At 39.0% G+C, this 24,226-nt stretch overlaps 1 protein-coding gene across 1 annotated transcript in view; it reads left to right on the top strand.

Moving 5' to 3' along the window:
* LOC125228048 (23 kDa integral membrane protein-like) overlaps positions 1-23,972 on the top strand; it is a 48,648-nt gene extending 24,676 nt beyond the window's left edge. The window contains exon 6 of the mRNA XM_048132495.1: positions 22,880-23,972. Within this exon, the coding sequence (XP_047988452.1) occupies positions 22,880-23,044 (165 nt within the window). The 3' untranslated portion in view covers positions 23,045-23,972. The remainder of the gene's footprint in view (positions 1-22,879) is intronic.
* The last annotated feature ends 254 nt before the right edge of the window (positions 23,973-24,226 follow it).

Raw genomic sequence — 24,226 nt, 5'->3', positions numbered from 1 at the left:
GCCGAGAGAAAATACTAGTTTTACATATACAGCGTGTGTATTCCATACGGGCGAATATTTTAATAACGACTAGTATCGGACCTAAGGAGCCTAACTACATTTTTTTTTAAATAAACGAGATTTTGTTTTTCATACATAATTCAGAACGCAATATATTACGTCCACATTAATTAGCGTACCTACCGAAAGGTAGTCTATCTCTGTCGCGCCAATACGCAAGAGCGATAGAGATAGATAGCTACAAAAGAGATATTATCGTGAGCGTTTGTGCATTCGGCTACGCACACTGGAGACAGTATTCGCCCGTATGAAATCCACACGCTGTATATTCAGATTTAGAGTATCTGCGGAAAGAGAAGAGCCGTGAAATGTACTAGGTAGTTCTCTTATATTCTAGGTAAGGTACAGCGTTCCAAATCTCGACTGGGGGCCAATTGTAACTAATCCATTTTCTCCATTATTACACAATGATATTGAGTTCTACATGTATCCGCTGAAGTGAACACGCCACACAATATAATCGGTAGACACTCTATTTAATAATGCAAACATTGTAAAACATGGAAAAAATGGACCAGTTACATTTGCCCCCAGTCGAAATTTGGCCCGCTGTACCTTACAACTGAGAAGATCTAGAAGATCACAGGTGTCCACGGAAGACCAGCGTCAAGTTACCTTGTAGGTAACTTGACAAAATGCTGAGGGGAGACCTTTTCAGTGACGTTAATTTAATACCTATTAATGTGTATCATATACGTAAGGAATATTGTTAACGTCCTGATGTCCTGAATAATAATTATGTGTTATACAAGGGGGCAAAGTTGTATTTTAACGCCGAGTGTGGAATTGAAAAACGAGCAAGTGAAAGGATTCTATAGTTGAGAGTTCGAGAATAGAATCCTGCACTTGCGAGTTTTTAAGACACGAGAAGTAAAATACATTTGCACCCGACTGTAACACAAAACTTTTCCTCTCACTATAGCGAGGAAACTACAACGCAAAAAATGTGTTTATCACTGCTTCCAGTAGTTCCGCAGGTGGTAAATCATCTTTATTACTAGATTCACCTATTTTTATAAATTTTAAAGCAGTTAATTTGATTTTATTCAAGGTCAAGGCCACTAGTGGATAAAATGCGTTTTTACCCGCTGGTATTAAAGGACAAAACACGTGTTTCCGAGCTAGTGAGGGGAATTTTTTTTATTTCTTTCAAGATCTCGTTTAGTATAATTTTTAAAGTTATAGAAACTTAAATTTCGCGTAAACTGGTTCATCTATTATTGATACAAACGTTCCCCCCCCTTTTTTCACTCCCTCAAGGATAAATTAATTTTGGAGAAAATCTATTACTTATTTAATATATATTTTTGGCGGTTTTTTTTTTCAAATATAGTTTTTGCAGGTGATTGTACCTATCCACAGAGTCATAAGCATAAATACTAATGAGTTCATAAGCTGCCCAGCATAAGCGTACGTCTAATTACTGACGTTTTCTTAATTAACACAGTGTGACGTACTTGTATGACTAACTATGTGATACATAATATTGTCTTCGGTTACCGCGATAGTTACTTATGAAATAAAACTATGGAAACGGATTATATCGCGTATAATGAATTTACGATTCATCCCGACGTTTCGAACACTTTTTTGTGCTAATTGATACCACAGTTAAAATCACCAAATAAGCCTGATCTTCGAGGACTTCACATTTTTACGAACATTGAGGTCAATTTATACAAGAATTAGACTCAAACTGGACAAAGAGTGTTATTTTAATATGAAGCTGCAACATGCACAAAGACCCTGACTAATTCGAACGTATACACTATCAGCAAGACTCCTAACTGATATCATTCAAATATGCATTTCGCACGTACTTTTCCACGCTTGACGCTGTCGAGAGGAACGATGACTAAATATTAAGATTCAAATGTCATTCTGAAGTCAGTTCAAGTTCGAATCGGCCACTGGTATTGTCACGCGATGTGAATCACTCATAATGGTCCATTAATTCGTCTAAATTACCACAATGAGTGAATGGCTGATGCGAAGATAAAATAGTTTTTATCAGACGAGGAAGTGACACCTGAGCGAAGTGAGCTTCCGTGTTTATAAATGATTTAAGTTTTGAGCTATAAAAACACAAAAAATAATATTGTTTTCGGTTACCGATAGTTACTCATGAAATAAAACTATGGAAACGGATTTTATCGCGTATAATGAATTTTCAATTCATCCCGACGTTTCGAACACTTTACAGCATTCGTGGTCAACGGGTGACTGAGGAAAAATTGAGGATTTTCTCCAAAATTAATGCTGTAAAATGTTCGAAACATCGGGATGAATTGTAAATTCATTATAAGCGATATAATCCGTTTTCATAGTTTTATTACAGAAAAAATAGTTATTATTATCTAATTAAACATATTTTGTGTGGTATCTACTGGTAGAATAAAGTATTGTAAAATTATACACCTAACTACGAACATCAACGTCCTTTATACCGCTGCTTCTCTTAGAAAAGATTACATTTCACATACTTATAAAACTTACCAAAATCATAGTAGACAAATAAAGGCCCAGTCCAAATGAACCCTTTAATTTGAACTGGGGAGTCAATACAAGTTTACAATAGATACAATGCTATGCCAAAATTAAGTTGTTTCCAATTGAAATGGCAAATCAAATAATTCCTTTGAGTATCTGTAGCACAAAACCCTAATACATTACATTGATTTATACAAAGTAACGATTTTCCAATAAAAATGAGCAGAAACAGTTTTTCCTGTGTATAACTCGACTTGCCGTAATTTTAACAGGAAACTCAATGTTGTCCTGAGTAATTTAAGTACTAAGTTTCCTATTATATCGTGATGAAACAGTGATCTCATGTGCAGCGTCAATAGTGGGTACCTGTAGAGTAGACCAACTGAAAACAAAATTACCTGATCAACGGCCGACTTTATGTATATGACAATAAAGTTTCAGTACGTGCAGATAATAATGTGGGCGAAGGTAACCATAGACATAGAAAAATATAGACGGAAGCAGAATTTAAATATCCTTATGTCATCAAGTAACAGCAGTAACTAAAATTTTATGTTTGTTGGCCAGCTAGCTGTCAGTCATGTGTTGTCGTAATAGCCTTCCTCAGCGGTTTCGATGACGGCGACTTCTGCAAGTTATGGATGATTTTGACTGTTGTGGCTGGCAACTTGTTCTTAAAGACTCTTCTGCAGGAGTTACAATGAAAAAATGATGCTAAGATCACGTCACACACCCGTCATCATGGTTTCTACAATCTGTGTTGGTAACCAAGTTAATAAGTCAAACAATGACGTAGTGGGCGTTGTTTGTGGTTGGATTACCAGAACGCTTGCACAATGCTGAAGCGTTGGTGACGGGTGAACTGAATTTTGGTGGACCTTAAATGGATGCAGAAAGGGTTATTTGTGATTAGTCTGTGTAAACTGTGGTACTCGTATAAATACGTTCGGTCGTGGTACAATACCTACGTGAATACTGTTATTGTCACCACTTGATAGGACAACAGAGTGGAAGTATTACAAAAATGCTTTTGTATAGAGATCAGATTACACATAAGTATTTTAATATTTCTATACAGAAACTGCCTATGTTTTTCTGTAAAGAGTCGCTCGCTTCGCTCGTAGTTCTTCTGTTCGTAGGATCTCATTTCATTTCATTTATTTGCCATAAATTGTACCTATGTTTACATAAAATGTTTCATTTTAACACGTAAATCAATCTTCCATTACCTTCGAGCTGTGGGTCTCAAAACAAAAGTAGAACTCGCAGCAAAAACCTATATTGCATAGCAGGTTTGTGTAGGTGGTATCTTAAAAATAACCCAGGTACTGTTATTTCTTACGGAGATAAAAGTAGAATGTTAAAAAAGGTATAAATTGGCAAGTCTTGTGTTTTTTTTTTTTATACTACGTCGGTGGCAAACAAGCATACGGTCCGCCTGATGGAAAGCGGTCACCGTAACCTATGAACGCATGCAATGCAAACAGTGTCACATGCGCGTTGCCACCCCATTTGAAACTTGTACATTCCCTTTTGCTGTGTTAAGTACACAGCAAAAAGGAGTGTACAAGTTCCAAGGAGGGTTCGGGTTGCCGATGACTCTAAAGGACAATATACGGAACAAGTTAGTTCCGTAAGTCCTCCCGCCATCAGCACCGCACCCTCGTTGAGCTCTGGCAGCCTTACTCACCTTGTGTTAATTTGTAGTTTGTAGTCATTGTCATTACTCATTAGGGTTGCATTTTATTAGACAGTGGCAAACTAAAGTCTTGTTATTAGCAATTTAGCTTCAAGGCGAGACGTTTAACGTGACCTACACTTTTATCTGACTTGAAAAGAGGTCGGATGTTATCATTGTAACGGTGCATGGTATCTTTGAAGTGACGGTTATATGGCTGTTGTATGTAAAATGACTAAAGTGTGCTGAAGACTTCTATATCGTTGGTAAAACACTTACTTATTTTGACATGCTTTGGAAGCGAGAATTAAAATATCTCTAGCAATCATATAGCTGTTTTTAAACTCAAGACTAGGTTAAAAATTTAGAGCTCTACTTATTAACAAACATTACATAAATATAAATATGCATACTCTTACTTTTGTTGTGTTCTCTCTTTAACCTTTAATTTGTCTGATAACACGGAAGGTCGTGAATTCAAACCTCACTGGCTGTCACTAAAAATATTGATGATTCTGGTAAAAAATATAGAAAAAGTGGGTCAAAGATTGTATACAGTATTTTGGACAAATCAAATAACATTAAGGGGACTAAGTTACAGAGTTGTGCCCTTTTCAAGAACGATTTCTGTTTTGAATGGCAAATGTTCGCTAGAAATTAAATCTCGAGATTCTCGATAATGTCACAGCAACGTTCCGCTCTTTTGAGGTACTTATATTATATTCCGGGATCTTTCGGTTTTGTAATAAAATTGGCCCTTACCTTTCAACAGTTAGGTACGTAACCATGTAGGTAAGCATTGAGCAAAGACCTTAAATCTTATTAAACTCATGTTGCCATTTGCCACCGTACGAGGAAGTAATTTCGTAGCCTGAAAATGAAACGCTGGCATTACGCAAACCGGTTGATATACATTCAATCTTATTCCACATGTTCTAAAGTTTACATTTATTTAGAATCTTTATTGAACTTGAAACGTTTTTCTTTTAAAATTTTCTTTTGATTCGTAAACTGAGTGACTCAGCTCTAGGAACAATGGGAGCTTAGGATTTAATCTACAGGGTAACTAACCAACGTCACAATCGGTTACGCTTCGTAATCCTATCGTATTAGCTAGCTCTCACTATCACTCTTCTGTAGTGGTTCGGCAGAGCTAGACTGCGTTTCGTTCGCCACGTATCGTCAACGATTGTGATGTCAGTTTGGCTAAGCCGGCAGAACTACTAGAACTTCTTGAATCCTAGGTAACTCTAAAACTCTGTCTTATTTACGCCGTGTTCTATCTGCCGTAGAAGTCACATTGACGTTTACTGTGCAAGGGTTCGGTTCTACTGTACAGTCAACCAATTTGAATCATGGCCACTGTAGAACCTTTGCACAGTAAACGTCAATGTGACTTCTTATGGCAAATAGAACACGGTTTAAATGAGACAGGGTTCTAGAGTGGCCTAGGATTCAAATTGGTTTGTACACTAGAACAGGCGTCTAAATCTATGTCAATGTGGGAGGACCCTTGAATAGCGGCAGCCGTATTATACGCTGTAAGACTATTTATAGTGGAGTAAAAGTAAGGTACCCTGGACATAATTCAATAACTCGTCCTTTTTGATATTTTATTGGGTATTATTATTAAGCATCAAATAGTAATTATGTACATAGATAAAAAAAAATACGATCGTATTCATATCTTATAAAAATCATGAGATAAAGTACATTATCCCACTTTTCGCTAACAGCAAAATAGTTAACCGAAAACTTTGTTAGATTAACTTTGTGGTGCACTCAGATGCGATCAGTTATTAGCGATATTACACAGAAAATAAATCTGATTGTGTACTTTTTTTTACCGTTTTCATTTAATGTGAATATCTAGTGAGGTAAAAATGGTGACCATGATATATATATCAATTTGCATTGTATTAAGTATATATAGACATTTAACACCGATCTTAAACATATATTTTTAACGCTTAAATAAACATGAATTTCTCAGTAGGTATAAATTGTAACTGAGATTTTTTTGCTTAAGACCAGGTTTTTGTGTACTATAATCATGATTTTATCAAAATTAATACTGTGAAGGTCGCGCTTAAGAAACTGTAAATGTCAGTAATTTAAAAGGGTGCAAAGTTGTCGTAGAGCGGCTGTCGCGGGGCGGGGGGAGCGCGCGGGGCGCGGGCCTCGGAGAGCGCGCCGCGCACCGGCCGCGTTACCGCGGCGGATCGGTTAATAGGTTAGGGACGTAAGGTACCGGCCACACCAGAGCGTCGCGTGTCTCGGGGCGCGCAACGGACGTCCGCGCCACGCCACCTGAGTGTAATTCAAAAATCGTCTCCTCAGTACATTTTGTATAGGAAGGACGTAAGACGCGCCCCAGGCGGCGTGGCGGCGGCGTGGCGCGCGCCGCGCCGCCTGGGGGCGCGTCTTACGTCTAAAATAAACACAACGGACGTGGCGTGGCGCGGGCGTGGCGAGGACGAGGCGCGGACGGGGCGCGGACGCAATCTAAATTACACACAAGAGGTGAAAACACGGCTCGATGCGTCATTATACAGGCTGATTTCGTTGCGGAAACGTCTTCCTCGTCCGATGATGAAGATGCGTTTGCCTTGCTGCAAATTCTCAATATGCAGAGGCACAGGAGATATTGGGTTCACCCTATGCGAAAATTATCCGAACATTACAGATATTTCGAAACCATGGAAAAGTTGCATGAATATCCGGATCTTTTTCGTACAGTTTATAAAATGTCAAATAAAAATGCAAATAATAAACCTTTGAATTCAGATTTCTTATCCCGCATGCCTGTTTGCCCCAACCAACCATACCCAGGCTGGCCCCGACTCCAAAAATAATTGATTTGTTTATAATTTGGATGTTTAGATTATTGCAATACGATAAGAAATCTGAATTCAAAGGTTTATTATTTTTTGCGTTTTAGTTTCTCCGTGTTTTGTAACGCGCTTATTTTTGAAGGCGGTTTTATATTAAAGAAAAATTTATTTATTTATTGATTTTAGTGGTTCCTATTGATATTATATACGTACAGTAGTGAAAGAATTATCCTTTAACTCCTAACCATTGAGGAGTTGACCTTCCATCATCAGCTCAGCGACATTAAAATTTTTACCATCAATCGTAAATATTGGTGTACCTATTAAAAATACACTAAAAACATTACATGTGCCTATAACATTTGAAGAGTTCCCTCGATTTTTCCAAGATCCCATCATCGGACCCCGACTTGGTGCCAATAGGACCATCTCGGGGTTATAGGGTGTTCGATTAAAAAAAATAATTTGAAAATCGGTCCACGATTCTCGGAGATATCGAGTAACATACATACAAAAAAAACCGGCCAAGAGCGTGTCGGTCCACGCTCAGTGTAGGGTTCCGTAGTTTTCCGTATTTTTCTCAAAACAATTTTCCTAGAAAGTCTTTATAAAGTTCTACTTTTTTGATCTTTTTTCATATTTTTTTAAACATAAGGTTCCAAATATAGAGGGGGGGGACGCACTTTTTTTCCTTTAGGAGCGATTATTTACGAAAATATTAATATGATCAAAAACCGGCCAAGAGCGTGTCGGGCCACGCTCAGTGTAGGGTTCCGTAGTTTTCAGTATTTTTCTCAAAAACTACTGAACCTATCAAGTTCAAAACAATTTTCCTAGAAAGTCTTTATAAAGTTCTACTTTTGTGATTTTTTTCATATTTTTTAAACATATGGTTCAAAAGTTAGAGGGGGGGGGACGCACTTTTTTTTTCTTTAAGAGCGATTATTTCCGAAAATATTAATATTATCAAAAAACGATCTTAGTAAACCCTTATTCATTTTTAAATACCTATCCAACAATATATCACATGTTGGGGTTAGAATGAAAAAAAATATCAGCCCCCACTTTACATGTGGGGGGGGTACCCTAATAAAACATTTTTTTCCATTTTTATTTTTGCACTTTGTTGGCGTGAATGGCGTGATTGATATACATATTGGTACCAAATTTCAGCTTTCTAGTGCTAACGGTTACTGAGATTATCCGCGGACGGACGGACGGACAGACATGGCGAAACTATAAGGGTTCCTAGTTGACTACGGAACCCTAAAAACGATCTTAGTAAAAGTAAACCCTTATTCATTTTTAAATACCTATCCAACAATATATCATACGTTGGGGTTGGAATGAAAAAAAAATCAGCCCCCACTTTACATGTAGGGGGGGTACCCTAATAAAACATTTTTTTCCATTTTTTATTTTTGCACTTTGTTGGCGTGATTGATACATTGGTACCAAATTTCAGCTTTCTAGTGCTTACGGTTACTGAGATTATCCGCGGACGGACGGACAGACAGACAGACAGGGGGAAACTATAAGGATTCCTAGTTGACTACGGAACCCTAAAAAACATTCAGTCGAATTGAGAACCTCCTACTTTTTTTGAAGTCGGTTAAAAAAACAACCTTTATTGCCGGCCGGCAAACGGCTAACCGATTGAAACAGAAACATAAATGAAAAGAGAGGGCGAACGACGACACCTGCGTGTCGGCGATTTCAAAGGTAAGCGCACGTGCACCCGATCTCGCTACCTACGCCCAGGTGCGGGCGCGGCTTTCGACCTTCGCGCCGTGCAATAGAATTTAATGTCGGCTGCTCGTGTGCGGTCTGTTTGTTTTATAGAGTGGCGGCATTTTCAACATCAAAGGGTGAGCCTATTTTGTGCAAAATTCTGTTATATCAATAACTTCTCACGTCACTAGATTATCGACTTTGAATGTCGAGTATTTATTTATAGTATCATCACTTTATTTCAGTGTACGAATTTCGTATGTGTTAAAAATCATTGTTCTAGCTTCATAAACCAGGGAGGAAATAATGGAGAGGGTTTATATGTCTTGTTTTGCCTTAATTCAATATCATCACATATTTTTGTTGCTGATAAAATAATACATCCTATATATCAAGGCCTTGTAGCTCGGCGAAAGAATCGTGATCGCGGAGTGCGCCGGCACTGATTATAATTATTTTGTCCAGGGTGGCTAGCCGAATGGCACAATCGCTCACGAAACGCTCACGAAACGAAGCGCTAGTAGATATCTATCTCTATCGCGCTTGCGTATTGGCGCGACAGAGCCAGCGGCGTATCGCTTTCGTTTGGCGTCGGAGAAATGCCATTCGGCTACGGGGCCAGTTATTATAATAACCTATACAAAAAGTACCGATAGAATAGGTATTCTAATCTATATCTGCATAGAACTATTTAAAACAAACCACAAAAGTTCATAGTTGATCGTTATTGGTACAGTCAGCAACTCAGCTGTGAATACAGATAAAGTGCCAAATATATGTATACACACACCTTAATGTACCAAGTACCAACACTTGTACAGGAAATAAAATACTCTATACATATTTTTTGCACTTTGTCTTGCCAGCTGTGTTGTTGACTGTACACGATCTAAAAAGGAGCCGAACGGTTATTATAATTACGCGGTGACTTGCGTAGTCGGCGGCCGCGTGATACATAGTGCTGTCTCTGTTCAGGCCCCGTAGCCGAATGCCATTTCTCCGACGCGAAACGAAAACGAAACGCAGTCTGGCTCTGTTGCGCCAATACGCAAGAGCGATAGAGATAGATATCTACTTTCGTGAGCGTTTGTGCCATTCGGCTACGCACCCTGTTCTCACTACCACGAATTTGAAGAACAATATTGCTGTCTCTCTCAATCTTTAGGCGTCATTCATATATTACGTCATACTAAATGTGACAATCCATGTTAAAGGATTAAAAAAGCGTGACATTGGGGGGTCCAAATAGTAGTCCATAAACCACGTATTTGACCAACGTGAGTGATATCTCTGTCACTCTTTACGTCTTTACTAACAGAAATTTAAATAACAAAAATGCTATCTCTGTCACTCTTTACTACCAGGAACTTAAATTATTATAGTGCTATCTCTATTCTCTGTCACTCTTTACTATCAGGAACTTAAATTGTTATAGTGCTATCTCTGTCACTCTTTACTACCAGGACCTTAAATTATTATAGTGCTATCTCTGTCACTCTTTACTGTGTGCGGGAAGTGCACATACCACGAGTTTGACTAACATGAGTGCTATCTCTATCACTCTTTACTACCAGGAACTTTAATTATGATAGTGCTATCTCTGTCACTCTTTACTACCAGGAACATAAATTTTATTATTACAGTGCTATCTCTGTCACTCTTTACTACCAGGAACTTAAATGATTATAGTGCTATCTCTGTCACTCTTTACTTCTAGGAACTTAAATATTTTTTTCGGTTTCGGTTTTGGTCTTGGTTTCGGTGTCGGTTTTGGTGTAGGTTTCGGTGTCGGTTTCGGTTTCGATTTCGGTTTTCGTTTCCATTCCCGTTTCGGTTTCCGTTTTCGTTTTCAGTTTTGTTTTTGTTTAAACTAACAGAACTAAAACTAAAACCAAAACCAAAACCAAACCAGAAACGGGAAACCGAACACGGGAAACCGGATATCGGATACCGTATATCGGATACTGGTTACCGGTTACTGTCTACCGTTTACCGGATACCGGTTACCGTCTACTGGTTACCGGTCACCGTTTACCGGATACTGGTTAACGGTCATTGGTTACTGGTTACCGGTTACCGGTCACCGAATACCGGAGACCTGTCACCGGTTACCGGTTAACGGTTACCGGATACCGGTTACCGTCTACCGGTTACCGGTCACCGTTTACCGGATACCGGTTGACGGTCATTGGTTACTGGTTACCGGTTACCGGTCACCGAATACCGGAGACCTGTCACCGGTTACCGGTTAACGGTTACCGGATACCGGTTACCGGATACCGGTTACCGGATACCGGTTACCGGATACCGGTTACCGGATACCGGTTACCGGATACCGGATACCGGATACAGGTTACCGGATACCGGATACCGGTTACCGGATACCGGATACAGGATACCGGATACCGGTTACCGGTTACCGGGTACCAGATACCAGAAACCAGGTTTTGGTTTCTCATGTTACAACGTGTATAGATTAGTCGATAGTGTCGATACCAAGTCGGACACTTCCGATTAGGCGATTTCGGCTCGCATTGTTACGCAGCATTCGAGTGTTGAGTTTCTCACACATGAATAAGAAAGAATAAGAATAAGAATAAGAAAACATTTATTGACACACAAATAAAAATTGAACATTTACACAAAAAATATTAAAAAATAAAATAGACAACTAGCATGCATGTCAAAAGGAACGGGCTCAGCATGTTATGCTGCGCAGCCATTTTGATACAAATTGACGGCGCAACGCTGATGCCCCCTAATAAAATTTGTACCACTCATATTATTGATTTGACTCTCGCAACACAAACACCTCATGCCCACACAAATACACACAAAATAAAATCATTCACAAACTTCAAATCATTCAAAAACTCAACAGTCACACGCGCTCCTCGCGGTCCTCTAAGAACTCCCTCGCGAGAGTCGACACTTCAAAATGAAGCGACATCGCATCGGCTCATCGTCCACAAATCCGAAAAGATCCACCGATAAATTTGTACCGGAAAGACCTCACCGCGACAATGTCACATTACCCAAATTACTTCAAAAATCCTCTGAAAGTGAAACAGTTCATTAGGTTTACCGTAAGAGTGAGTGAGACAGACACGCACTGTGCTTCAAATTTGCCTCGCCAAAATACGTTACACACGACTCGAAAGAATACAGTCTTAAGCGCCGCAAGCTTTCATACATATTACGTTGTTGTGATCCAAGCATCTCGTCAAGCTCGATAGGTACTATTATTGAGCTAACGACTTGACCAGTTTAACGTGACCTATCGGACTAATTGATTTGTATCACTTTTGTCACTTGTAATAAGGGAGCTCTCTTATACTGGACGGTGAAATATTTGTTATCGAAGCGTTTTGAAAACGCGGCGCCCTTGATATCGCCGAGCGAAACACGTGTTGACGACTCGCCGCCCGTTCCCGCTACTACTATACTAGCTATACCTACTCTGTGCACGACCTTATTCTGCAGGTAATAACGTTCATATTAAAGCGCAAGTAAGAAAAATATCAATTAAGTAATGAATCTTACATATTTGTTGTTTAATTGATTTCGTATAGTACTAAGAATATATTAACGGCAAAATTTACCATCTTTCAATTTAGTTAGGTATTTTTCCTTTCCTAAAATTATCAATATTTAAGATTTTGAACAAGCGCCAAAAGTATTGGTATAAGTTTTAATAATTTATCAACACACGTAATATTATATTCATAATAAATTGCAGGATTACGGTTAACAATATTTTCTAGTGAAATACGCCTGAAAATGTGTAACTTACTAAACCTTCTTTATAAATGATAGTTCTGTATGAATTATTTATAAAAATTAGATGTTTTTATATGAAATGCAGGTGTCACAACATAATACAAGCACTTTTTCCGGATTACATTTAATACTTTAGTTATAAAATAAAAAAATATTCAAAGTTCGTTTTTATTTTTTTTAAATTGAATCAGAACCCTAATTTGATTAATAATTTGTATTTTAACTATCACTAATGATACTTTATACGACAGAAAAAGAAAATTACGGTTATCGAATTATGTCCAGGTCAAGCTATTTTTCCTGGTCTATTAGGCTTATTAACAGTGTGACACAATGTTGTGTTCATACTCAACTTCAAATGTAACGGACGGTGTATAAAAGTGAATACATATGTGCTGGTGGAAATAACTTGACGAAAAGTTGTATAGAAGGCTTTCGAAAACGCTATTGTCACTGTTGAACTTATATGATAGAGTGATAATTATAGACGATTAAACTACGGAGCGTAATATGTACATTGTCATATTGGCTAGGCTAGCAAAAGTTGCAATTAGTTTAAAAAAAAATCTAATATTGAATTGACATTTTATTCTGCCCATTTTAGGATAGTTAATTATCTACGAATATTACTATCCGATGCACAAGCAACAAAAGATGCGCCTACGCATCTGACCGACTAATTGCCTTTGAACCAAAATAACTGTGATGCCGGCACCAAATGTCAACGGAAATAAACACCGTGTCAGTGCACGGACGTAAGGCGTTTATTACGAAGGTGAATTGGAGAGGACATTCAGTTGTTATGATATGAGTCATAGTAGTTGTATTAATTTTATGAGAGCATGTGCAGGTGCTGCGGAACATTTTGAGTTTAAGACTTATTTCCATTGTTGGAGTACAGTCAACCAATTGGAACCCGTTGTAACAGAACAAGCGTCTATGACGAGGAAATGGACTCGTTATTACATATAAAACTTACGGCGAATCAACTTTTCCTTGACCAACTTTCTTGGTGCATATTTTCTTTGGGATTTCATTGGATATTTTAACAAATAATATCTGTGATGTTTAATCACATGTATAGTCACGTCTTCACTCATAAAATTCACTGTTATTCTATGCAAAACAGGTTGGAAAAACGTATTTATCAACAAACTACGTTCACATGGACGGAATACTGACACTGACAGTTGTCAGCTGCGTAACGTTCCGATATTATGTCTTGGTTTCATTTACGAGTCAAACAGGTAATAATCACTGATATTGATTATTATACTTCCTGAATATATCATTCAATGTAACAATTAAGAACAAATGTGATCTTTCATTGCGAAGTCACTTACTAAATTGATTTAAACAATCTTTCACAAAATAATATTTACGTAAAAATATTTACGGAACACTCCACTATTGGACTACATAGGTATCAATACCAATAGCTCTGTCTCTCTCTAAAACAGCTGCAATCTGCACGTGTTAATAGGCAAACATCCGCGTGATGATCGTGAACTTTATTACGTAGGGCGTACGGCTTAGTAAACAAAGTAGTTATGATCTTTTTCTTATCGTATCCCAAGTCCCAGGTATGTCCCAGTTATATCCCAAGTCCCAGGTTTGTCCCAGTTATATCCCAGGTATGTCCCAGTTAGATCCCAGGTTTGTCCCAGTTATATCCCAGGTATGTCCCAGTTATATCCCAGGTATGTCCCAGTTATATCCCAGGTATGTCCCAGTTATATCCCAGGTTTGTCCCAGTTATATCCCAGGTGTGTCCCAATTATGTCTCTTATAGAGAATCTATAAAAGGGTCGGAGGGAGCCGACGCGCGTCATTCTTACAATATCCACAAGACTAACAGTGTCTCTGGCTTTCGTGTGTTATACTGGTGAGTGAAGTTGTTCTGCTATTATTTCTCTGTTTGTTTTTACTTGGAAATTATTCTAAGTGATTGTAAACTTTGAAATTGTGTCTCTGTTTGATTGTGCGGGGACAATATCGTCGTACAGTTGAACTTTGACCTGTGGTGGAATTGCTTTACTGTCAGTTGTGGGGTTATTTTAGTGTTCTATTTATAGTGTAGTGTTACATTTAAATTAATGTGTATAGTGAAGTTTTCTGTGCTTTGTTTCTTGAGTGCCGTCAAGCAATACAAAGACTGGGTCGATGTATGGCTGGTGCTTGGAGATAAGTCTGTGTTTGGTTTTGTAGGGAGAAATTCTTGCAAAACTAAGCTTAGATTATAGCACGTAAAGGAAACTTCACTCGTTTGTTTAGTCGATCAGTAAAATTGGATTTAGTAATTTTCTATGGGGTTATTTTGTGAAAGTTATAAGCCAGATCATTGTTTGTGACAGACTGTTGTCCGGCTAAGCGCTTTATACCTTGCGGCTGTTAAACATAAGGCGTTTAGGGGTCTTTTGTTCCAAGTGGAGGGCTTGGACGCTTTTCTATACTTACAAAAGCGTATTTTCTCACCGGTCTCAAAGAGTCCAACTGTTAGATGGAAGTGAGGACTTTCACGATTGACGAAAGGCATTAGGAGTAATCCTTGCTCACTGAAGTCGGCAGTATTTGAGGCTGGGGTCCTATATTTATATATATTTATTTACTCGGTGTTCTAGTCCATGCTGGCGTTGGTCGCTGGGGATTTCGGTTGTGATCTATCCACATCTAAGTAAAGTTGATCGCAGCTGGGTCTCTCATGTGGCTGGTACTGGTGTGTCTTAGAATACTGGATATATACACGGATAGGGCGATCTACTCTCTGCTACCCTAGCCCGCGGGCAAGAGCAGAGGGGGGGGATCAGAACTCAAGCCTATAGGTTGCCTATCTCAGCTTCGCTGGCTGAACTGTACAGCTTATGGTAGGGATACACTTGTGCATATTCTGAACACAAGATCTATGGTAAGTGATGGTCTGTGTTTCAGATATGTTAGAGTAGGGAAAACAATAGGATTAGGGTAGAGTCACACACTATTTCTATGAAAGTAGAGTTCTGTTATGATTGGTCTTAAATTATAATTGGTCAACGTGTATTGTGGAGAAATAATTTAACTACTACTACTTATATGGTTTAAATGGACTTTAAATGTGGTGTTTACTATCTTAAAATATGTGGTAAAACTGGTAATTTATAAAAACTCTTATTACTTAATTTATTTGAGTGAAATTAATAATTGTGGTAGCAATTTCTGATTCTTCATGTAGCATCGAGCCAGTGAGTGTTGCTAACTAGTTTTTCAAGGTAAATTCTATCAAGTTGGTTAGGGAAACAAACTATTCTTTGGAATAAAAAGCATAGGTTTGTTATAGGGCCCAGTGGCATGCGAGCGCCGTCCACTGATGACAAGTCAAAAGCTTCAAGGAGTTACTAGACTTATTTACTTCGTTCTCAGTGGTAGCAACTACTCGGAGCCTTGATGATACATTAGAAGGATCGAGAAGTTATGGTCTATTAGCAGTATTGGGGAAAAGGGGGGTTTAGCTAGGGAAAAGAAACAAAATAAAAAAGTTAGTTTGTAGATAGATAGCCCTTCAGGCTTACTTGCTTAGGATGCCTGATAATGTGGTTTGATTGGGCCTAAGGATTCCAGACGGTATCGCAAGTTCTCACCCCAAACCGGAATCGAAAATAGAGCGTAGCCGATGTTTTCCAAAATATTTTTTAATATTTATTTCATGTATGTTTCACTCACTAACTTTTATTCTAAAATTTCTTCATCACGTCATTAATTTTCTCACATATAACTTTCTAGGCCTAAATCTGATAAAATACTCTTCTATAACACTATATTATTATGCTACAATAACCTTTATTCTTCTTTAAAATATAAATAAATAAAATTTTAAAAATTAGTCAAAAATACAGCTGATACTCATTAAAGGATCTAGGTTATCGCGGTTCACATCGAAGGGTTCTACTTATTCACGCTAGACGATCACAAGGCCAAATTTAAGGGGTATATTTAAAGGGGGGTTAGCTATAATGTTGGTTAGTCAAGTAAGTAAGTAGATAAGTAAGGTGAGCGGAGTTTTAGTTACAACGTTTTAATAGTTATTTGTTTTGTTGTATTTTAACGCAGAGTGTGGAATTGAAGCAAGTGAAATGATCCTATAGGTCGAGAATATAATCCTGAACTTGGCAAGTTTTTCGAATACATTTGTGATTCAAAATCATAATTTATAGGTAAAATCAAAGACATAATATGTAACTCCGTATAGACGGATAAAGTCTAAGAAAAAAACGTACCTCAAAGCCATAGAGAAAAAGGTACGGTGGCCTAGATGGCGTTACATCTTTGGGGAACGCTCGGCTAGATGGCGCTAATATTAATATTTGACATTCTTTCTCCATTAGGTATATATTAGTACAGGGGGGTTACCATGACGTGCTAAAGCCGTTCAGTTTAGGTTGAGAGAGAGGGACGGAGCTATGTAACTGCTATAGCTGTGTCCCTTTCTCTCAACCTAAACTGAACGTCTTTAGTACGTCATGGTAACCCCCCAGTACATTCGACTACAAAGAGATATATCCATTTTTTCACCTTATTACAATACAGTAAGGTGAAAAAGTGAATACATCTCTTTGTAGTCGACTGTACATAATTGGGTAGGTAAAGTTTTTTGAGGATAGGCAAATAATAATATATTTTTCTAATAGAATAACTTATAATGATAACGGAAAGGTGACTCTTTTATTTTTATTTCGTATAACAAAAAATTTAAAAAACTTTACCTAGCCAATTTTAGCATTGTAACACGTCGGAAATCGTGGTAGGAGCTCATTTGAGTCGTATGGCAAGTGAGCAAGTGGGAAGGTGATGTAATTTAACCGAATTTGCGATATGAGAGGTTATGTAAATAGTCGAAGTCTGAGAATTTAGAATGCTGTGTCTTCCTTTGTGGGTGTTATGTTATCAAAATAGACATGAGAGTTGGAATATTTTTCCACATTGTGATACAATGTTGGTACCTTTTTCGAGTGTGCGCTGATTTTGGGATCAAGCGTCAGAGCAACTTGCACGTTGCGGGTTAGCCAAATAACCGGGGGTTAAACGGTTGACCCTACGTGTACACTACAAGGAGAGTTTAGCGTTTAACCCCTAGTTAGTAGCTATTTAGCTAACCCCGAAACACAGAACAGCTACTTTTCCAAATTTTTATTTTTATTTTCTCTTGTTACTTATTATCGTACTGAAATAAAGTTTATATTCTTTTTTTTTTTTTTTTTATACTACGTCGGTGGCAAACAAGTATACGGCCCACCTGATGTAAAGCGGTCACCGTAACCTATGGACGCCTGCAACTCAAACAGTGTCACATGCGCGTTGCCACCCCATTAGAAACTTGTACATTCCCTTTTGCTGTGTTAAGTACACAGCAAAAAGGAGTGTACAAGTTCCAAGGAGGGTTCGGGTTGCCGACGACTCAAAGGACAATAAACGGAACAAGTTAGTTCCGTAAGTCCTCCCGTCATCAGCACACCGCACCCTCGTTGAGCTCTGGCAACCTTACTCACCGACAGGAACACAACACTATGAGTAGGGTCTAGTGCTATTTGGCTGCGGTCTTCTGTAAGGTGGAGGTACTACCCCAGTTGGGCTCTGCTCTAGATTCGAACGAGACGATATCCGCTGTGCTGTGCCCTACCACACAAAGCGGAATATCATTCGCTATGCCCTACCTCCTACTAAAACAGGCAAAAACCATTAGTTCCATGAAACCAATTAATGTATTCACATCGGGGCCTCAACCAAAAAATTTAATGAGAGTTGCATTATTCAAACCATAATTAATTATCCAATGACTAATATACCATGACAATGATATCCAATCAAAAACAACAATAACTTTATTGCTACTGTGACCTTGATGAGCCGTGAGGTATTCTCTAGAGGACTATTCATTTGATTCCCATTGCTATTATAAACTAGTGTCACTTCGAGCCATGGGTACGTAGCAAAATACACAAACACTCACGATACTATCCGTTTCGTAGCTATCCATCTCTATCGCTCTTGTCTGGCTCTGTCGCTCCAACACGACAGAGTCGACAGAGCCAGACGTGCCGTAGCCGAATGGCATTTCTGCGACGCGAAACGTACACGAAATGCCGCGAAAGGTAGTCTGGCTTTCTCGCGCCAATACGCAAGAGCGATAGAGATATATGTCTACGAGCGTTTCGTTTCGTGAGCGTTTGTGCATTCGGCTACGCACGCAGACTGCATTCGGCTAACGCCGGCAGCTTGCCTAGCCGAAGTGACAATAGTTGAGGCTACGTGATCTCAGATCACAGACCAATACCACAGAATATATAATAGTACAAGTACAGAAGGCCCACTGCTTTGATGTTCACGAAATGCCGCTTTTTTAATGCCTACAAAATTCTAACAAAGAAACGAGCCGCACGTGCGCAGCGTCGGACGATAGGGTTGCCTATAGATTAAAACGAATTAATATGTGCAAAAAATGTTATACTATTATATTCATGTCTTGGGTACTTTCTAGGTATATATACAGTATTTATATATTTTTGTTTGTCCCAACATCACAAGCCTTATTGAACTTTTCCGTGGGACTCAATCAATAGTAGATCTATGTAAAATTGTGCTATTTTATTCATGATGTCAATTTAACTAAGCTTTATTAGTCATTCCACACGCGGAAATCGCACATGAAACTTAAAAAAAACTCGCGACGTAAAGTAACAATTAGAATGTGCGAACGTGCGTTCCATGAGAATGCGCGCCACCCCTGAGTAGGCCGCGAACTCGCGGCCGCCGGCATGTACTTGTAGCGCGGCGATAGGATCGCGGAGTGAGCCGCCCCTGCCAATACAACAAGACGGCCCTTACAGGGCGACTCGCGGTCACCAAGCATACGACAAATCAGGTTTATAAAAGTTTGAACGCGTGCGACACCGGTCAGTAGCGCCCAAGTATACGACCCGCTAACAGTGTTCGTGTCCGCTCGGGAAAAAATCTTAAATAATCAAATTTGGTTGCAAACAATGGTCTCTTGCAGCATAAAGTGGTGTGGCAAGTCTTCTAACACTTCTACATATAAAAAAAGATGGAATAACATTCCACAGTTAAGTCAAATTAATTATTTTGTAGAATATTGTTTATTATCCGCGGAGTTCATTTATACTGGTCAATATGGTTGTACTGAGCGGCGCCGAGGCGCGTCCATCTCTTTTTGTCTAGTTAACAATGCGATATGCTATCCCTTTCAGGTAAACGACTAGGGATGGGGGCCATGTTAGTTTATGTCTGTTGCGGGAACTTCGTACTACCGTTCGTACCATGTGCTACCATTTTATGAAATATAAAAGAAAGCAGATTTGTAATTGTGAATAATTATCTAGAATCTGTAGAGTCTGTAGTGTTATTTAGTTGATTGATTAGTTTAGAATATTTAGTTGGTAATTTAACTTAGTAAACGTAAGTAAAAATGCACAGTTTAGTTATTAGTTACTAGAATGATTTTTATTGAGGTGCTATCACAATCATCATCCTCCTTGCGTTATCCCGGCATCGGCATTCGCCACGGCTCATGGGAGCCTGGGGTCCGCTTTGGAAACTAATCCCAAGATTTGGCGTAGGCATTAGTTTTATGAAAGCGACTGCCATCTGACCTTCCAACCCGAAGGGTAACTAGGCCTTATTATAATTTAATTATAATATTATAATTTGTTGCAAAACAAATCACCACAGTACTGGTACCGGTACCATTGTCTATAATAAACATGTCCCATTCCCATCTCTACTGCTAATCGTAAAGGCGCGCCATTATTTGAAACGACCAATGGCAGCACCGTGCGCGCCCGCCTCACCCCGCAAGGATTGGTGATTTGCGTCTCGAACAATATCGCTTGCATTAGGCTTCTAGTGGGGTGTTCTGTGTCTCAGATGCAGCCAAAAAGGGCCCAGCCCTGACATGGCCTCCTCACACCTCCCCCAGAAAGTGTTAGAAGAACTCGCTGCTGCTGAGCAGGGCTCGGATACCGGTTAATTTTTCAAACCGTTATCATGTACTTGCGGCAAAACCTTTAAATTTCGTTTTTGCTCGAAAAACCGCTATTTTTAAACCGGTTTTTAGGGGAACGCTTTCATAAAGACTTCGTTCGATTAACCGGTTTAGAACAAAATAAACCGGTTTATTCCGCAGTATGATAGGTAATACTGTTCTAACCAAACAAAAAAGTCGCTGCGTGAACATAGGTATTTACGCAGCGCCGGTGCGTCTTGCCGTTCGTCGAATAAACCGGTTTATTTCGGTTAAAATAAAGTTCTCATAACGTTCGCGTTCTTTTAAAAGTTCAGAGTAAAATCGAAATAAACCGGTTTTAACCGGTAAAAAATTAACTGGTTAAAACCGGTTTATTTCGACTTGCTGCTGAGGCTACGTGCCGATCGAAACACAGTCTGGCTCTGTCGCGCCACTCCGGAAGAGCGATAGGGAGAGCTAGCTACGATATGCTTACGAAGAATAAGCGATTGTGACCATGGCGTATCTATTGTTGTTATGAAGTCCGAAGTCATTCAGTGGTATTGGTATGATGGTATGTCATTAATATGCTACGTATGCAAACTATGTAACAATGTAAGGTCGTCACGTATGTAAATAATAACATTCTATGATTACCTTGGTAATGCCATTTTCTTTACTAAGACGATTTACCTGCGGGCACTAGACTAGTTCGATAAACTTTATCGCATCGGTCGGTGCGTCCCTATCGCACTTACAAAAATAGTGTGAAAAGGACGTCCTCACGTTATATCGTTTTTCCCTCACTAGCTCGGAAACACGTGTTTTGTCCTTTAATAGGTGCCAGCGGGTAAAAACGCATTTTATCCACTAGTGGATAAAGGAATTTGACCTTGAATAGAGGCAAATTTTCTGCTTTAAAATTGATAAAAGTTAGGTTAATCTAGTGATGAATATGTTTTACCACCTGTGGAACTACTGGAAGCAGTGATAAACGCGTTTTTTGCGTTGTACTGTCCTCGCTATAGTGAGGGGAAAAGTTTTGTGTGCGAGTGCAAATATATTTTACTTCTCGTGTGTTGAAAAACTCGCAAGCTCAGGATTCTATTCTCGAACCACTCGCTTCGCTCGTGGTTCAGGTAGTTCCTTTCGCTTGCTCGTTTTTGAATTCCACACTCGGCGTTAAAATACAACTTTGCACTCTTGTATAACAAATAACTACGAGTATTATGACGCGACCATCGAGTTAGATGAGGTTTTTTGCTCTAGTCAATCTGGTCACTGGAGGTTTATCAAGTTGCGCGCGTCTATATTTGAAGGACTTGGAAGGTTAATGAGAAGTTAACTGCGTGACTTGATTATAGTGCTGTTAAAGATTTCATTTCATTTGAAATTCTGAAGACACGTGTGGTTTATTTTAAGCTGACTCACGTATTACACCAAGGAAAATACGTCAATGTTTGGATTGTAAAGTTAACAAATATTGTATTTCTTTCAGTTAAACATTTTCACAGTAACACGAGTAAATCACAGATTATTTCAAAACAAGAACGAATTGTTTCGGCTTAGTGGCCAGCCGCAGGTTTCGCGTTACAGGCCTCTTTGTTACGACTTACGCGTTTCCAGCCAGTTACAAATTACGAGTATGTCAACAAATAACCGTTGAAATTCTTAACCGTACAACTCTCCTCATAGAAATCTAAACTGTATTCCAGAAGAAGCTACATTCGTATTGTAATGTCCAAGTTGAGTGAGATACGAGGTTGGCGAAGATAACAATTGAAATACCGACCATTCAGAGAACGCTTTGTTCCAATTTTAAAAACAAGTGCTCTTTGTCGGGTATGACGTAGTTCAAGACGTGGATCTTGGCTATTTGTTTGGTGGCTGATAAGATAAGTTTGGCCGATAAAGTTATAAGAAGTTATTTGTAAAAGTTTGGGATATCAAGAAATAAATGTCAAGAGCATCCCTAAGGTACTTACGTTATGTTAATTTTATATTTATTTATTTTTACTGTCGTAGACTTGGTATTCGGCGCTGGCTGTTGTAGGTATTCTTTTCGTTTGATTAAACCAAAAACAATTAAAGAAAAACTCGGGGATGGGTTTCAAAGCAGCTTTAAATGCAGTGATGAGACTGAAATCTGCTCCTCATCGATGCTCCTCAATCACTGCAGTAGTTCTTTAGCACCCTACACTGCGCAAATGCATATTTGCTCTCTCCTATGTTCTAAGACACTGGCTGAGAATATAAAAAGTTTACTTTATGTCCTAACTTCTCCAGTATGAAACTAACAATATCTCTCTTCCACAGAGTTCCGGTATATTCTGCACGTTCTTCCTCGCGCACGCCATTCGGCTGCGCCGGCGCGCCTCCATCAGAAACTCCTCCTCTCTACGCGAAGCTGCCCTCTCTGCTGCGCCTGACGACTCATTGCTGTCACCCAGTGCGCCTGCACCTACCTTACCGAAGTATTAGAGCATGTTAAAGTTAGTAAGGGCCCATTTTTCGAATGATATTGCCTCTGCCTCCAATGACTACGCCTGATTTAGGGCCCATTTAGACGGTATTGGTACGAGAACTCGCATAGGAGTTTTATTACATTGCGGTATTTGATGGCTGTGCAAAATTGTATGCATCCTCAACAGCCAGATGCAACTGAAATCGCATTCGAGTTCGCACGTCGTCTAAGGGCCGGTTGCATCAAACCGTCTGTCACCGTTAAAGCGTTGGTTAAATTTTATTGTATGGGAAGTTCCACAGACGTCTGCTGCGTGACGATGATGTGTCTGTCAAATGTAGTTGATGCAACTGGCCCTTAGTCAGGCCTAAATGGGCCTCCACGAACTATCAAATCGTATGGTTGCCATAACAACACACTAATATTAAGACTAATAATTTTAGATGGGCCCCAGGGCGCCATTTTCCAGATTCGCGGCAGAAATGGCAGGATGAGACGCTCGCGACCAATAGGACTGATCATGCGTCAATGTCCATTGATCCTTAGTGCGTTTTCATATTACATCCGTCCGACGAAGGACCGATAAATTTAATATCCTGTATATTATAGGCGCCATCTTTGACATTTGCCTTTGAAATCTTTCCTACATCCAATATCGGACCGGATGATATGAAAAGCACTTATCATTGAAAATGTTTAGTCAGATTGACTCAGGATTATTGTCATAAATATACACATATATGAACATAAATTGGTACCTTTTTACCTCAACAAGTAATGACGTCATGAATAAAGTGTTTGTTTTCCTTCTTCTAAATCTGAATATAGCCGGGAAAACTGAGCGAATCAAAGGAGGACTACCTATATAATGAATACCTACCTAAATAACCAAGTTGGAGAAAAATGCCAAAGTACAGTCAGCCAAGAAAGTGGTTTACCACTTTTGGATTTTTTTGTGGTTTGAACACATAAGGTCGAAAAGTGGTAAACCACTTTTTTTGGCCGACTACGTGCTTTGTGGTTTCAGCGTTAAATATCATAATCCGGACCACCGTATTTAAGTCTAATATCCTTGACACTGAGCCTGAATGTTTATATGACAAACATGACAAATAACGAATGCTTTCCGTACTTTATTCTGTACAGTCACCGGCAAAAATAAGTGACGATTTCTTTACCTTGTCGCTTTTAATCATTTG

This window comes from Leguminivora glycinivorella, chromosome 7, assembly GCF_023078275.1.
Source record: "Leguminivora glycinivorella isolate SPB_JAAS2020 chromosome 7, LegGlyc_1.1, whole genome shotgun sequence".
In the NCBI taxonomy this organism is placed as follows: domain Eukaryota; kingdom Metazoa; phylum Arthropoda; class Insecta; order Lepidoptera; family Tortricidae; genus Leguminivora; species Leguminivora glycinivorella.
The sequence above is the reverse complement of the archived record's forward strand: the minus strand, read 5'-3'. Positions and strand labels throughout refer to the sequence as shown.